Source organism: Sphaeramia orbicularis, chromosome 17 (assembly GCF_902148855.1).
Source record: "Sphaeramia orbicularis chromosome 17, fSphaOr1.1, whole genome shotgun sequence".
Taxonomy (NCBI): Eukaryota; Metazoa; Chordata; class Actinopteri; order Kurtiformes; family Apogonidae; genus Sphaeramia; species Sphaeramia orbicularis.
In genome coordinates, this window is record NC_043973.1 from 26,594,299 (window position 1) to 26,609,824 (window position 15,526).

The window sequence follows — 15,526 nt, forward strand, 5'->3', positions numbered from 1 at the left end:
TAAGATAGTTAAAGTCCTCTGAACCACAGGGTGGCGCTGTGACTTCATTGTTGTGAACGGTGGCGCCTGTTTCCGCGCTTTGACGCAGAAGAAAATATGTAGTTTAAAGATGGCGCTCCCCGGTGTTTTACTCGTGCGAATGAGAGCGCTATGCAGTTTAGGCAAATGTTTTCAAACAGGAGGCAAAACACCGTCCAACTGGAGCAGAGAAGTGCAGTGGTACAGGACAAAGGCCCGAGGCTTTCAGGATCACGAAATAACTAATGTCCAGGCTAAACGAGGTGAGTGAAAACCTCCGTTAGCTAAGTGTGCTAACCGTTGACAGAGGAGTGAGCGGTAAAGCTCAAGGACACATGTTTTGTAAAGATGCTATTCATTCTTACATTTCGAGATATTTCCTCATCGTTGATCGTGCTATATGTTTGGCCCTTTTACTGTCCAGGTAAGGTTAGTTCTAAGCTGCTGAGCGAGTTTCCAAATCCTAAAAGCCTACTGAATAACACCATCTCACGGTCATTGGGCACCAGCGACCTGTCCCAGGTCATCCAGTACAGCTACACAGAACAAGCGGGTGTTAAGGTCAGAACAGAAACTATCAGAGATGAAAAAACAGACTATATCACTCTCCAACTGAGCTGAAATCAGTGGCCTTTATGGTTGACTCAGGTTTGTGAATGTTCCTGTGTTTTTACAGAAAGTCACTGTGACAGTGCAGTGGCCCTGCAGAATTCAGGAGGAGGCTTATGCTTCCAAAAAGACTGAAGCAGAACAATATGCTGCAGCTGCTGTTTGTCTCAGACTCAGGGTAAGCTCCACTGCCGTTATATTGTAAATACAGGACCTCTCCCATCACTCTGTATTGATGGGCTCCGGCTGTTTGTTTTGTTCGCACAGGACATGGGTGTGATTGGTCCAAACAATGAACTCCCCAGGAGGAGGGCTGGCAGAGGGAGAGGAGGGCTACATTCTCCCCTTTTTGATATAGAAGACTGTGAAGACAGTGTTCATGTCTCCAGAACACAAAGAGAGGAACAAAACCAATGGCTGTCTCCTTTGCAACAAACCTCTGATGTTGATGAAGCAGTTTCCATGTTTCCACAACCTAAATCTCTCCTGAACAGGGTCCTCCAGGTGGCCACGTCTTCAAACAGAACCAGGGTAGGTAGTTGAAACACTAAGACCAAAGGAAATAAATGCCGCTTGCGTGCCATGTTTAATAATTTTAGCACTATAATTACAGGAGCTGATGCAGTATAAAACAGCAGGTGGGAAGTTAAAGAAGTGTGAACTGACACTACACTGGCCCAAGGAGATGACATTCGCAGCTGTGGCAAACAACAGAGTGACAGCAGAAAAGAGAGCTGCAGCTCTTGCCTGCATGAAACTGAAGGTAACAATAACTTTAGAGATCTAGTTTTCATTTATATTTATATGATGTGCTAAAATGGATCTCTTGTCATCTGACCTAGGAGCTTGAGCTGCTTGACAATGGCAACAACCCACTGACTCATGCCAGCTATCACCGTGACCAAGTGAAGGATGCAGGAGAGAAGCATCGACGCCCAGTCCAGCTGGACATCCCAGGAAATCTGGAGAGAAGCATAAAAGATTACCTCACACAGGTCAGTTTATATCTTGTATGAAAATGAGGAGGATGACATTCAGTCTGGCCACAGTTATGGGACTCTGTTCTGTTTCAAATGCTATATCTTCTGAATTTATGTAGAAGAACTCAGCTAATCCTTAACACACCATAGTTCTATAGACTTTAGACTGGATGGGTGGAAATAATTTACAGAGGAAACAAATACCCTCCAATAATCCCAAATCTCTCTGTTTGGTAAAAAAAAAAAAGATAATTTGCAGTGAAACTTTACTTTACACATTATAGACATAGTGGATTCACATGGGTTTAAGATCACAGAAGACTTGCACAGTTGTTACATTATTACTGCAGGTAATACTACTGTATTCCTGCGTCAGTGGTGCTTTACAAGGGTGTAATTTTCAAATCCCTTCATACATTTATTCATTTCATGATGCCTTTACATCATCCCATAAGTAATATAGTGTCTCTCTACCAGTATCCAGTGGCAACAGAAATGGAAAAATTATGGGAGGAGGAAGAGAGGAAAGGACAGCAGTCCATCACCCAAGACGGTGAGGAAGAAGACGAGGACTTGGTGACAGATGCCATTACAGGCCGACCATACAGGAGTCTGTCCAAACATGAGGCTCAGCAGCTCAACACGTACCTGCAGGAGGAGTGGGAGAGGGCAAACCCTAGGCTGAGCGTGGAGCTCCCAGTCGATGCCCACCGTCAGCGGGTGGTGTCTGTAGTTCAGTCTTCCAGGGTGGTTGTTATTGCCGGTGAAACAGGATGTGGAAAAACAACCCGGATCCCCCGCTTTCTGCTGGAGGAATGTGTGAGAGATGGGGAGGGGGCTGAGTGCAACATCTTGGTTACTCAACCTCGTCGGATCAGTGCTGTGTCAGTGGCTCATCGTGTTGCTCATGAGATGGGCCCAGCTCTAAAACACTCTGTAGGATACCAGGTAAATGCAGACTTATGTACAACCTATATTTGTTTTATGCTAATTGAGGGGGGTACCATTTATTTTGTTAAAACAGCTTAACAGGTTGTAATAACACAAAATACTCATGTTGCCTTACACATATTTTGATAACCTTTTTGTACCCTTGTGCCAGTGATAGCTGTCCACCTGTCCCATTCTTGTGAACACAACTTTTCATTAACAACTTATAGAAACTTGGCTCAAATGTTCACTGCTGAACTGACTAGATTTTGAAGGTCAAAGGTGAAAATCATTGTGACCTAACTAAAAATTTTCATGCTAATTATGACAGCATTTTCACTCATAGTGTTGCTATAGGATTAAATGACTGGCCATTCAACACCATACACTACATATCGTATCTAGGTGAAGACAGCATGTTTTTACAAGACATTATGTTATTAATTAACCATCAGTAATTCTCATGTTTCTTTTTTTCTTGCAATGTTGTTATTGTTTTTAGTTGTGAGTAATAAAATTATTGACCTTATAATATCATGGTCAATAATAAAAATACTTTATTAATTAAATTTATTTATTCATTTATTTATCCTCAGGTAAGACTCGAGAGCCGACCACCAGAGCACAGTGGCGGGGCCTTGCTCTTCCTCACAGTGGGCGTCCTGCTGAAGAAGCTGCAGTCAAACCCGACCTTGAAAGGAGTCAGTCATGTGGTGGTGGATGAGGTTCACGAGAGAGACATCAACACAGACCTGCTGCTGGCTCTGCTGCGCTCTGCTTTAAATGAGAACCAAGACCTCCGAGTGGTGCTCATGAGTGCTACTGGGGACAACAAGAGACTGTCTGAGTACTTTGGAGGCTGTCCAATAGTAAAGGTACCAGGGTTCATGCACCCAGTGAAAGACAGGTTTTTAGAGGAGGTGCTAAAAGAGATGGGACGGAGGATACCAGTCCAAGACCCGGTGGTAAGACACCCAAGTGTATTCTGGATGTCTCTTTAATTTTTGTGATTTTTTTTTAAACAACAATCTGTTATGAATTCCTTTCTTATATAATTTCAGGGAGGAAGTGAGGATATTGCACCAGATCTTGTTTTAGTGGCTGATGTAATCGAGCACATTGACAAACATGGAGAGCCAGGTAGATAAATCACTATTATGGATATCCCTCATCTTTTAAAAAAATATCTTAATCACAGTTTTTGTGATTATGGCATATTTCTTGTAAAAACTCCTACTTCATTCTTAAGGTGCAGTGTTGTGTTTCCTCCCTGGATGGCAGGACATCAAGACAGTTCAAGAAAAACTTGCAGCCAAGTCCCACTTTATGTCAGGCTCACAGATGATCCTTCCATGTATGAGTATACGTTTGTCTACAAAGTCTGGTTTTCCTCATATGGATATCAATACCTTTTTAAATTCATTCTTAAAATCTTTCTCTAAATCTTTTCAGTGCACTCTAGTTTGTCAGTGGCAGACCAGCAGACTGTGTTCCAGCACCCCCCTGTGGGACAGAGGAAAATCGTACTAGCTACCAACATTGCCGAGACCTCAATCACTATCGATGACATTGTCCATGTAGTAGATGCAGGAACACACAAGGAGCACAGTTATGACCCACGAACCAAGGTCACTATCAGAGAGTAGTTGTTGGATTTTTAAAAATATCTAAAACCTTTACATGGCAATTTATAGGAAAAGACTTAACAGGCTTCATTTTTTTTTTCAGGTCTCCTGCCTGGACACAGTCTGGATATCCCGGTCAAATGTCACGCAAAGAAAGGGCAGAGCAGGCCGATGTCAGCCAGGACAATCATACCACCTGTTCCCACGGAGTCAACTTGATTCCATGACTCCTTTCCCCATTCCTGAGATCCTACGCACTCCCCTTGAGAATTTAGTGCTGCAAGCCAAAATTCACAGCCCTAACAGCAAGGTAGTGAAAGAGAACAAAGAATGTCGTCATATTTAAACTTACTGTTTTTTATTCATCCATTCATATGCAGACACTTTGAATAAAGCCTTTTCTTATGTTTCAAGGCTATAGATTTTTTATCCCAAGTCCTCGACAGCCCAGAGAAAGAAGCTGTAAGAGATGCCGTCCAAAACCTACAAGACATAGGTGCATTACTCTCAGATTATGTGACAAAGTGTCCAATTTTGTTCTTTCAGTTCTTTGAAAGATCGAATTAACATCAGTGTTTACTCTTTGCAGGAGTTCTGGATAAGACAGAATCTATGACAGCTTTAGGAGAGCGTGTTGCGTGTATGTCATGTGACCCCCGACTGGGCAAAATGCTGGTCCTCGGTGCCATGTTTCGATGTGTCCTGCCGTTGCTGTCTATAGCCGCCTGTCTGACCAGAGACCCTTTCTACAACAGCCTGCAAAACAGAGCACTGGTCAACAAGGTGACATGTTCTACCATCACCTGCAAATGCTCCACATAGATTTAAAATGATATAGTTTAGAAAGGAAGCACACAGTTTAATGTTCCATGTTTCGGTTTTTCAGGCTAAAGAAGAGTTAAGCGGGTTCAGCTACAGTGACTATTTGGTGTTTAGTCGAGTTGTGTTGGGATGGAGGAGACTTCAGCAGGAGGGTGATAGAGACGAGAGAGACGAATATCTAGATAAGTACACTCTGTCCAGGACCGGCCTTCGATTTATTAACGGTGAGTCTGAACCGCACACTCTCATAGACATGACCTATTAACTTAACATGCAATTAGAGTAATGTGACTGATGTTTGTTATGCCACAGGTCTCATCTCCCAATTCTGTGAGAACCTACATGAAGCTGAGCTAGTGTCTCGTGCCAATGACTGCCAGCGCCAAAATTCCCTCAACAATGAGCACAGCGATCAGGATGAGCTGATTAAAGGTGTACTGCTGGCTGGACTGTATCCCAATCTCATTCAGGTACGTGTTCTTTTTTTATTTTCCTGCAGTCCTCCATCATGATGGGGGGGCAGAAGTAATTAAAGTGGATCCAAAGTGGAATCATGAAACGTATTTACTCTGAAAATTCTGATATATTTTGACGTATCTATTAGGGATGTAAACAGTTAATTGACTGTCAGTTAATTGTCGATAAGAATAATTGTCGATTAATTGCCCTTTTCCACGGCGGTATTTGTGGTGTCGACAGTAGGGGGTGCCACTGCCTAAACTAGGCTTCCCCCGTGTGAACCTCCTCTGCTGAAATCTTGCTCTGTGTGTCAGGTAGTGATGCAAAGTCATAAATGCCCATTTCTTCCTAACTGCCCCTCTTCAGATCCACCCATTTTATTTAATTTTCTCTGCAGAGTTTATGTCATACTATATAAATGTCATTGCCTGTACTGTATACCTAATGGTACAATAAATCAATCATTAAGGAATATGACATGCTTTTTTCATGAAGTATATAAACTGTATTTAGCTTTTATTCTTATAGATGCTATTGAAAGAAAAATTCAGGTTCACAGGAAAATCACCGCTTATCACTTAGTCGTTAATCGATCGACAAGGTCAACCAACTAATGATTAATGAATTAATCGATAATTTGCATCCCTAGTATCTATTTATATGGAGACATTGTTCATCTGTTGTGAATATTAGTTGGTAAGAAATAGTCACTTCCAGCATTGTCACATTTTTATCAGGTGAAAAAAGGTGTCGTGACCAAAGGAGGGCGCTTTCGTCCCAACAGCATGTCTTTCCGTACACACACCGGGCCAGTCCTCCTTCACCGCTCCACAGTTAACAGGTTTGAGCACACTTATAAATTCAACTACATAACACTTGCTTACGGTGTCCATCCAAAACTAATGTATGCATATAAACCTTAATGTTTCAGAGGGAAGGAGGACCTGCCTAGTCGGTGGTTGACTTTCTTTGGTGCCGTCAAGTCCAACGGTAAAGTTTTCATCAGAGATTCTTCCACAGTCCATCCACTGGCTCTGCTGCTGCTTACAGATTCTGACATCAGAGAGACAGGTGCGACATTTTGTGCTCTAACTGAAGTCATAAATACTGCAATGCTCATTGTTTTTATAGTTGTAGGAATTATTCATCCTGTTTATCCTGGCATGCTGGGCTTTTTTGTTGCTCTGTCTCATTTACTCATGTCTGTCATCATTAGGGCTGCACGATATTGGAAAAAACTAATATCGTGATTTTTTTTTAACCCTACAATATATATTGCGATATGAAAAACTACTCAGCAGGATATAATAGCTGTGTGGTGCTGACGTAAATGGTCGAACAAATTAGTTGTGTTACCTCTTGTTGTGGCAACAGGTGCAAGGCACTGTCGACACATGTTTCAATATCATCCCTCTTGTAGCTGAAATAATTCCAGATAACTGACGTTGCTTTTCTTTTTCTGCACCAAGTCTTCATTTTTAGTGATTTTCTCTTGTTTGTTGCTCATTTTTAATGTTGTTACTGATAGAAAAATTCTGTGATACACGCTGAGACAAAAGATGGAATCACTGGATTCTGGAATCAGAAGATTTTACTTGCAAGGAGTCAAGTACAGACAGCGAGATGCAGCAGTTGACTAACTAACACCAGGAAGTTTAAGATCTTATAAAAGAACATGAATATAACAACCATTGGACCAAGTGTACAAACATAATGACGTTGATCAAATTCACCATTGGCTTAGGTATCCAAAACACGGTGATGCATGGGTTCAGTGACCACGTTTGTACTCTTCTCCCACCTACACTGTGGCCTGATCTCCTCAAGGGCAGCAGGCTGCTCTGGTCCCAAACTGGATGGAAAACAAGCAGATAGCGAAGAAATGGTAGACATATCCTGAGTGGATATGTCCGGACATTCTTACAGAATATGTCATCATAACCCATCCATGACTTGTGCTCTGGACACCTGGTGTTTACAGAGTAGTCTAATAGTCTAATATTTTTCTAACATTTCTCTCCTGTTTAGACTATTTTCAGTAAATATATTTTCAAATCAAAAGATTCCAGAAAATTTTATGAATGTTTTTTTTTTTTTTATCCGAATAATAATAAAAAATCAAATTATAATCAATAAAAGCGACTCGCTCCATGTGCAGGGGCGTGGTCTGCTTCAGCAAACTAATTAAGAATGATTGTGATTGGTGGATCACTGCGCACAGTGTGTGTCAGGTACCCAGGTTGAAATTAGATGAGAACACGTAGAGTTCATTTGCCTCCTACATTGCAGGACCTGCGATGTGACTACTGCGCACATGTACCTTGCGATGATGCTCAACCGATATATTGTGCAGCTTTAGTCATCATAGTTTCTAGGCTCACAGTACTTAAACCTTACTAGCATGTATTTCAATTATGTTGTTTATTCCAACAAAATAAATGTTGTAGACCTTCATATTTTTAGACTTAAATTCTCCTTGGTGATTAATGCATCCGTTTTCTGTCCCAGTGAGTGGAGACAGAGTGGAAGTCTCATTTCCTGATCATTCTCTGATGCGGTGTGAGATGTCCACCAATACCTGGGAGATGCTGTGGGAGCTACGTACGTCCATTCTGACGATGCTGCACCGCAACCTCAACAACCCCAGGAATATAATGACCAACTCTTCTCAAGATGGCAAGCTCATCTCCTTGCTGGTTGAACTTCTAAACAATACAGACTCAAACACTTGTGCTCTGAATGAGAACAGTGACAGTGAGGTGGACTGATGACACTCGACACTGTGGACTTTTTTATTTGAATGTTGTGCTGACTGATGAAGATATGGCGGCATCTCAGTTCTAAGTTTCATTGTTTTGTTTGTCTTTTTTTTTTTTTTTTTTTTTTTTTACAATTTTGAATTATTATTTCTCTGTTTACTGTCACTGTAAATTCCTTGTGGATTTGTTAGTGAATTATGTTTGAAATGTTAATTGCTTCATTGAAAGCAGAAGTTGAACTTTACTCTAAATGAGTATAAAGACAAAAGATGACTAAAAGGTCAATTAACAGACTGTATGCAGTTAATATATTTTTGCTTTATTAATTATTCACACACAACACAAATATTATTGTCTGCACTAAGTTGCAGATTTGGACTGCATTAGACTGGATGAAAAGGTCTAAGTTATGTATTTTTCCTCTTTGCCTGGTTTCTCTGCTCAAGAAAACTCCTTCATAAACTTTGTGTGGAAGCTGACCAGGCGTCTCAGTACCCCCTCCAGGGTTTCCTCTTTAATCATAATGTTCATTCTGCAAAGAAAACAGGAATATAGTGTCAAGTTTGCCAGACATACATTTGACTTAAAATGCACAACAGAGGTTATAAACTACACCCTATAGTTTGCACTGTGTTGCTACTTGTTTTTTTTTGTTTTTTTTTTTTTTTTAAAGAATGTGAGGGTTAATTGTGCATGTTTTTCATACCTGAAGTGACTGGTGCCTTCCTTTTGTTCAAAATTCCAACCAGGATTGACTAACAAACCAGATTCCTCCAGGAGTCTCACACAGTAGAACTCATCCGGCTGCATTCCCGCTTCCTATAGTATCCAAAGACATCCAGGTGTAAAATATTTGACTGATAAGAGACTTAAATATTTGTCTTAAATGATATGTTGCTCTGGTTTTGTAGGGTATACAAGATAATTTGACAAATAATTGTAACCTTGGCTTTGTGAATGGCATTCAGTGGGAGATGCAGTCTGGGAAACGCAAAACCTCCTCCTTCCACTGGTTGGCAGCTGAAACCTGGCACACTGTTGAGAACCTCAAAGACTCTCCTCACATTATGAATCAGCGTGGTCTGAATGAGCTGTGTTTCCTGCAGAAGAAGCATGTGTTTTTGAACAAACATAAATAAATGCAGCTTAGAGCTAATACATCGACACACTATAAGTGCATCAGCTGTGTTATCGTCATGATCACCTCATTGTAAAGCGAATACGAGGGATCTCCCGGTTGTGGAGGGTGCGTCATCAAATTTAAGGCAATCTGACCAGGGACAGATGCACAGGAATCAGTCGAGAACAGTTTGTAGATGTATTCCATGACAGCAGGGTCCACATTGACCAGCTCCACATATCCACCACGCAAACCACACCTGGATGGAGATGAGAGCTCAGATTTTAGGTTTGACCTTCACCATTGTGATGGCCTCCTGCTTCTAGTGTGTTCCCAGTTTTCCTTGCTCCTGGGATCTGGAGGTTTGGCTCTATATAAAGGGGCCAGCGCAGTCTGTTTCTCTCATCTGGACTATGGGTTTTGGTTCTCACTTGTCTGGATGGTCTGGCTGGTTGGTTTTGGATAACTTGGTCTCTTTGGTTTTGCACTTTCATACATGTTCACACATCCACACAATACACTCACTACTGATTAACTGATGCTAATTTTAGTTTCTTAAATAAATTTGGGTTAAACGTTACAGTCTTGTGTGGTCTCCTTTTTTTGAGCCAGGCTGTGACACCATTTTGTGATGCGCAACATTCAACAGGATGCAGATTTATGAGAAGGTCGTTCAGTAGTTGATGAAGTTCGGAAATATTGACTGTATCTGAAACGTACTCTCCGATTAAGCCCTTGGATGCAGAGTGGAAAGATGCCAGCTCCACCGTTTCTGAAATAGGAGGTCCCATCTCAGCCAGAACCTTCTTGTAGGAGACAAATTCACTCTTTTCCCCATAAATACATTCTTGATAGACCTGCAGAAGAAAACATTAGTCCAACAGATCATTTACCCTTGTATTGTGTTTGTGATCACAAGAGAATAAAGACATTCACCTCATCAGCCAGGAGAAAGAGCTTCTTCTCTGAGGCAAACTGAATAACCTCTTGGATGGATTTTCTGGTTTGAACTTGACCTATTAGTGGCACAGGAGGAAATAATAATATAATGTATATTTTATTTACTCTAAAGTATAAATAATTCACCTACCTGTGGGATTTCCAGGGTTCATAACATACAGAGCGACAGGGTTACAGACTCCCTTTGCAGACTCCAGTGCTCGGTTTAGCTCCTCTATTTGTAGCTCCCAGCCCTGGTCCTCATGGAGGTAGTAGGGTATGGTAACCCCACCCAGCTCCCTAATGGACATATTTACTTTGTCGTAGCATGGTACTGGAGTTAACACCCCTGTCTTCACTGCACTCATGCTGTTCACCAGGATAATGAAAATGTTCTAGTAAGCAGAGTAAACAAAAAAAAATGATGAAATGATGAGACTACATAGGTTACATATACATATGAGGGCACATGAGGCTGGTGGGTACCTGGAGTGACCACTGTGAACCTGAGCTGATGTAAATATTGTTGGGAAAAGAGGGAACACCACCATCTCGTCTGGTTATGAATTCAGAGATTCCCTTTACTATGTATGGTATTCCTTGTGTAGCAGTGTATGAGCCTAGAAAAAAAAGAATAGAAATAATTAAAGCCGCAAGCGGCATCTAAAGGCCCTCACCAAGGGCACGTCCAGTGGAAGTATGCACATCATTGAGCAGGTGGCGCTCTAGCACCAAATTTCAGTGTCTTCTGATGAATGGGTGTCGGCCTGGGAGATTGACAACTGATTCAAATTTGAGGGAAATCATTGCTTGTATGTCCGAACTAAGGAAATTTTTGTATAAGTAAATCTATAGGGGGCGCTATGCAGCTAAAATTAAATTTCTTCAATTGAATGGGTGTAGGCCTGCAAGATGTACCACTGAGTCAAATTTGAGCCAAATTGGTGTTCATATGTCCGAGGTGATGCAATTTTCGTGAAGGTGATTTTGTAGGGGGCGCTAGTGAGCAAAATGGCAATTTCTTTTGATAAATGGGTGTAGGCCTGGGAGATTGACAACTGATTCAAATTTGAGCCAATCTGGTGTTCGTATGTCTGAAGTGAAGTAATTTTCGTAAAGGTAAAATTGTAGGGGGCGCTACAGCTCCAAATTTCAAATTTTTCTGATAAATGGGTGTAGGCCTGAGAGATAGACGTCTGAGTCAAATTTGAGCCAAATTGGTGTTCGTATGTCCAAACTGAAGCAATTTTAATAAAAAAAAAAAAAAAAAAAAAAACTTGTAGGGGGCGCTGTAGTGTGAAATTTCAGTTTCTTTTGACAAGTAGGTGTAGGCCTGGGAGACAGATGTCTGAGTCAAATTTGAGCCAAATCGGTGTTCGTATCTCCAAACTGATGTCATTTTTGTAAATGTACATTTGTAGGGGGGCGCTCTAGAGCGAAATTTCAAATTCTTTTAATAAATGAGTGTAGGCCTGGGAGATGGACGTCTGAGTGTAATTTGAGCCAAATCGGTGTTCGTATGTCTGAGCTGAAGCAATTTTTGAATGGTAAATTCGCAAAGAAACTTTGCAAAGTTTGCGACGTTGTCACACAAAAATGGTGACACCAATCCAAAAAATTCGGCTAACTGTTGATGCCCCACTTCTCTAGATACTGTACACCGATTTTGAGCTCATCTGGCCAAACGGCCAAGGAGGAGATAGTTAAAATACGACGGCAGCGAAAACGCTGACTCAGCATTTTGGAAATTTCAATCCAATATGGCCGACTTCCGGTTGGTTAAGGGGCGTGGCCACAATAATATTTTTTGTTTGTCTCCTCATGATGAATCTGTGTACCGATTTTTGTGGCTCTACGACAAACTTTATTTTGGACATGCTCCCATTGACGTAATGCATTTCCACTTTTCAAGGGGGCGCTGCAGCAACATTTCTTTACCGACATCTACGAAACCTGTATGTAAATTCAATTTTGCACATTTCTGAATTTTGGGCAAAATTTGGTGAGTTTTCGTAAATGTTAAGGGGGTCAAAATTGAGCTCAAAGCGCAGGAGAAAGAAAAATAAGACAAAAAAAAAATAATAATAATAATCTGAGCAAGAACAATATAGCTGTTTCCATGGCAACCACGTATTTGGCCTTATTTGAAAGCTCTCGAGGTCCCCCACATGTCTGTGGGGTCAGATGTCACGTGTCGTGCACTTACACCCGCGTGACTGACCCCGACTTGGCGTGTCCCATTGACTCCCATTCATTCTGAGCAGGTGTAAATATGCGATTTGTGCACGTCATATACATCTTCGGAAAGGTCTCAGTGCCGTGAATGTGAATGTGTGTGAGAGTGGCGACAGTGGCGAAAGGCGACCGCGTCACTGGCGATTTTGTCCCCATGCGCCCACTGCAGACTCAATAGGCCCTGCGCCGGCTTTACTCGGCTCGGGCCTAAATATCTGGGTGGCCATGGCTCAGATGGTAGAGTGGGTCATCCAATAACCGAAGGGTTGGTGGTTTGAATCCTGCCCTGTCCTAGTCATGTGCTGTTGTGGCCTTGAGCAAGACACTTCAGATTGACCTTTTCTCTTCTGTTTATGCCCCAGTGAATACATGTTACTGACTTGACTTCTTCCCTGGAGTCTCTGTGCTTTATCACCTCACAGGTTTTCCCAGGATCATCTCTGGACCTGCTGCTGTGGTCCTGCCTCTCTCCTGCCTTCATTGTCATCACTCACTTATCCATATAGTTATGATAGTGTTTATTATACAGTTCCATAGATGTTCTAGTTCAGTTATCTGTGCATGAACTGCATCCATGTGTCTCCCCCTACTTCCCCCTTCTCCCACAGTCTCTCTCTATCTCTATTGCTCTCTCTTTTTCTCCTCCTTTACTCTCTCTCTCTTTAACCCCAACTGGTCAAGGCAGACGGCCATCCTTCAGGGGTCTGGGTTTGCTCCAGGTTTCTACCTGTTAAAGGGAACTTTTTCTTCACCACTGTCACCAGTCATAAGTGTTTGCTCCTGGAGGATTCTGTTGGGTTTCTGTAAACTGGCTTAGACTCTGGTTTTGACCAACTCTATATGTAAAGTGTCATGAGATAACTTTTGTTATGATTTGGTGCTATATAGATAAAATTTGATTTGATTTGACTTCACCTTTCCTTGCCTCCATTGCTGCTACTCACATTAGTGTATGAATGTTCGGTGGTGGTGGTCAGAGGAACCCTAGGCGCGAATTGTCAGCCACACTTCCGTCAGTCTGCCCCAGGGCAGCTGTGGCTGCCAACGTAGTTTACCACCATCAGAGTGTGAGAGTGAATGAATAATGGATCCACTGTACGCACTTGAGTATGCTTTCATAGAAAAGTGTGATATAAATCTAATCCATTTTTAACATTTCAATTAAAAGAAGCAAACACAAAAATAGATGTGAAATATACGTCTTTAACTTTACCATCTAGAAATCAGAGGGTCTTCAGCTTGTCAAAGACAACAACCTATGATAAAGTCCAAGTCTGGACAATGTGTAAAGGATTATGCTGAGAACCAAGCCCCAGTGTGTACCAACATTGTGAATCTTTTTTATCTTGTCAAATATATATGTGCCCCGGCCAAAAGACCTGTGACATGTACATCCAGAGAAAACATACAGAACATTGTTCTAGATCACAAACATAGAACCTCAAGGACCCTTTGTAGTTTAGAAGCCTCTAGAGGTGGAAGATGTCAGTCTGACTCTATGGATTTTATTACACTCATCTCACTTGTGCTCAAGAATTCATTTCTGGGCTGTCCATCAGCTTTTAACACTATTCAGCCTTGGATTCTAGAGGAGACTGTGCAGATGGTCACTCTATCAGAAAGTGATGATGTATTCTACAACAACTACAGCAACCAGCAGTAGAGCTCGACATAATAGGTGTTTTATTAACCATGCAGACAATACAGCATTAGTGAGACTATGTGGTGGTGATGAAACAAATGAAATAGCCATTAGTTTTAGAAAACAGCAGACCTCAATGACCCTATATGTTTACAAATGGGGAGCCATTAAAACCTGTTACAGTTTGGAAGTACCTATGACATTTGGCTTAACCAAGCTGCCAAATATGGACTACAGCCACGGAGATAGAATGACAAAGGCAAATAACACTGTCGGTGACAGGAGGCACCCTCTTGCATTTTGATACGATATGGTCCTCCCTAATCATTAAAAATGTATTTCCATTTGTTCTACACACCATTTCTTCTTTAAACACATTACACATGCAGGATTTCCATCTGATGTGCCCTTTGGTGTCTGTTGGTGAAACTCCATCTTAGTATTGCGTATGTGAGTGTGTTAATGTTTGATGTTGTGATGTGAGAGTGCAAAATATTAATTTTCTGACAAGGACAACTAAGGTATCTGATTTATGTATCTGTAGCTTAAACCAGACCTGTTTATCCGTTGTCATTCGTAGTTTTTAATGTACTTCCAATAAAAAAAGTGTCCACATGAGGATATTGTTTTCCAAACCAAGTGTTGGTGTCACATTTCATTGCATTTTTTTTTTGTTTGCAAATACTGAAGTGGAGGTAGAAATGTCTAAACCCTGATAAATGCAACAATCTATCAAATAATAGCATACTGTCAGGAAAAATGTTTTTCCCCTTATTTTTCATCTTAATCTCCACATACATCTCTTACCTGTACTCCTTCCAGCACATTCCTTCAGCAGCCTCTCAGCCCTTTGTCTGACATCCTCTGGTAATTTGTCACTGTTCAAAAGCTGAGGGTAATGGCACGCTGCAAGAACCTGGCAATTATATTGAGTGAGACAATGGTTTTAGTCCAAGTATTATAAACTCATAAACTCATACATGCAATATGTGTGTCTTAATTTGCAAGGCAGATTAACAAATTACCTGTCGCACAAATGACAGAGGTTTAATGCCTCCACCTTGTGGGTCACCCCAGGAGATATCTATCACTTCTCTGTATGGCTTCTTCACCCCCTATGAGGAAGATTCCACTTTTTACAACAAGTGTGAAAACTTATTGTATGTATATTAAAAAAAATATATATATATCGTACCTGTTTAAGCTCCCTCTTGATCTGGCGTGCTCGATTCCACAGGACCACACTCTCCAGCTGACTCAAGCGCCTCATGGTGGGACCGGTCTCCTGCTGGTCAGACATTGGTGTGAAAATGGTCACTTTCCTCTCAGACCACTTTCTATGAGGAGGTGAGTTACATCACAAATTCGTCAACTCAAAAGTTAAACTA

At 41.4% G+C, this 15,526-nt stretch overlaps 2 protein-coding genes across 2 annotated transcripts; one reads left to right on the forward strand and one right to left on the reverse strand.

Moving 5' to 3' along the window:
* Window positions 1-90: 90 nt before the first annotated feature.
* Window positions 91-8,827, forward strand: dhx30 (DEAH (Asp-Glu-Ala-His) box helicase 30). The gene is made up of 20 exons (XM_030160527.1): window positions 91-281; window positions 443-579; window positions 695-805; window positions 895-1,158; window positions 1,241-1,390; window positions 1,470-1,622; window positions 2,085-2,555; window positions 3,134-3,502; window positions 3,599-3,677; window positions 3,787-3,891; window positions 3,990-4,165; window positions 4,266-4,472; window positions 4,577-4,658; window positions 4,752-4,945; window positions 5,049-5,208; window positions 5,297-5,454; window positions 6,181-6,284; window positions 6,375-6,514; window positions 7,952-8,304; window positions 8,367-8,827. The coding sequence occupies exons 1-19, from the start codon at window positions 110-112 to the stop codon at window positions 8,209-8,211; spliced, it is 3,492 nt and encodes a 1,163-aa protein (XP_030016387.1). The 5' UTR covers window positions 91-109; the 3' UTR covers window positions 8,212-8,304; window positions 8,367-8,827.
* Window positions 8,367-15,438, reverse strand: LOC115437373 (alanine aminotransferase 2). Its single transcript, XM_030160601.1, has 11 exons — window positions 15,334-15,438; window positions 15,164-15,253; window positions 14,946-15,054; window positions 10,748-10,881; window positions 10,413-10,656; window positions 10,259-10,338; window positions 10,043-10,179; window positions 9,407-9,581; window positions 9,147-9,302; window positions 8,909-9,021; window positions 8,367-8,734 (listed from the first exon to the last, which is right to left on the reverse strand). Exons 1-11 carry the CDS (start codon window positions 15,436-15,438, stop codon window positions 8,644-8,646), a joined length of 1,434 nt encoding a protein of 477 aa, XP_030016461.1. The 3' UTR covers window positions 8,367-8,643.
* Window positions 15,439-15,526: the final 88 nt, after the last annotated feature.

Coding starts and splice junctions, on each gene's coding strand:
- dhx30 (XM_030160527.1), top strand. CDS start 110: ATGGCGCTCCCCGGTGTTTTACTCGTGCGAATGAGAGCGCTATGCAGT. Junction 2,556..3,133: donor AACACTCTGTAGGATACCAG/GTAAATGCAGAC, acceptor ATTTATCCTCAG/GTAAGACTCGAGAGCCGACC. Junction 6,285..6,374: donor CACCGCTCCACAGTTAACAG/GTTTGAGCACAC, acceptor TTAATGTTTCAG/AGGGAAGGAGGACCTGCCTA.
- LOC115437373 (XM_030160601.1), bottom strand. CDS start 15,438: ATGTCTGACCAGCAGGAGACCGGTCCCACCATGAGGCGCTTGAGTCAG. Junction 15,055..15,163: donor CTCTGTCATTTGTGCGACAG/GTAATTTGTTAA, acceptor TATAATTGCCAG/GTTCTTGCAGCGTGCCATTA. Junction 10,657..10,747: donor GTTCACAGTGGTCACTCCAG/GTACCCACCAGC, acceptor TCTGCTTACTAG/AACATTTTCATTATCCTGGT.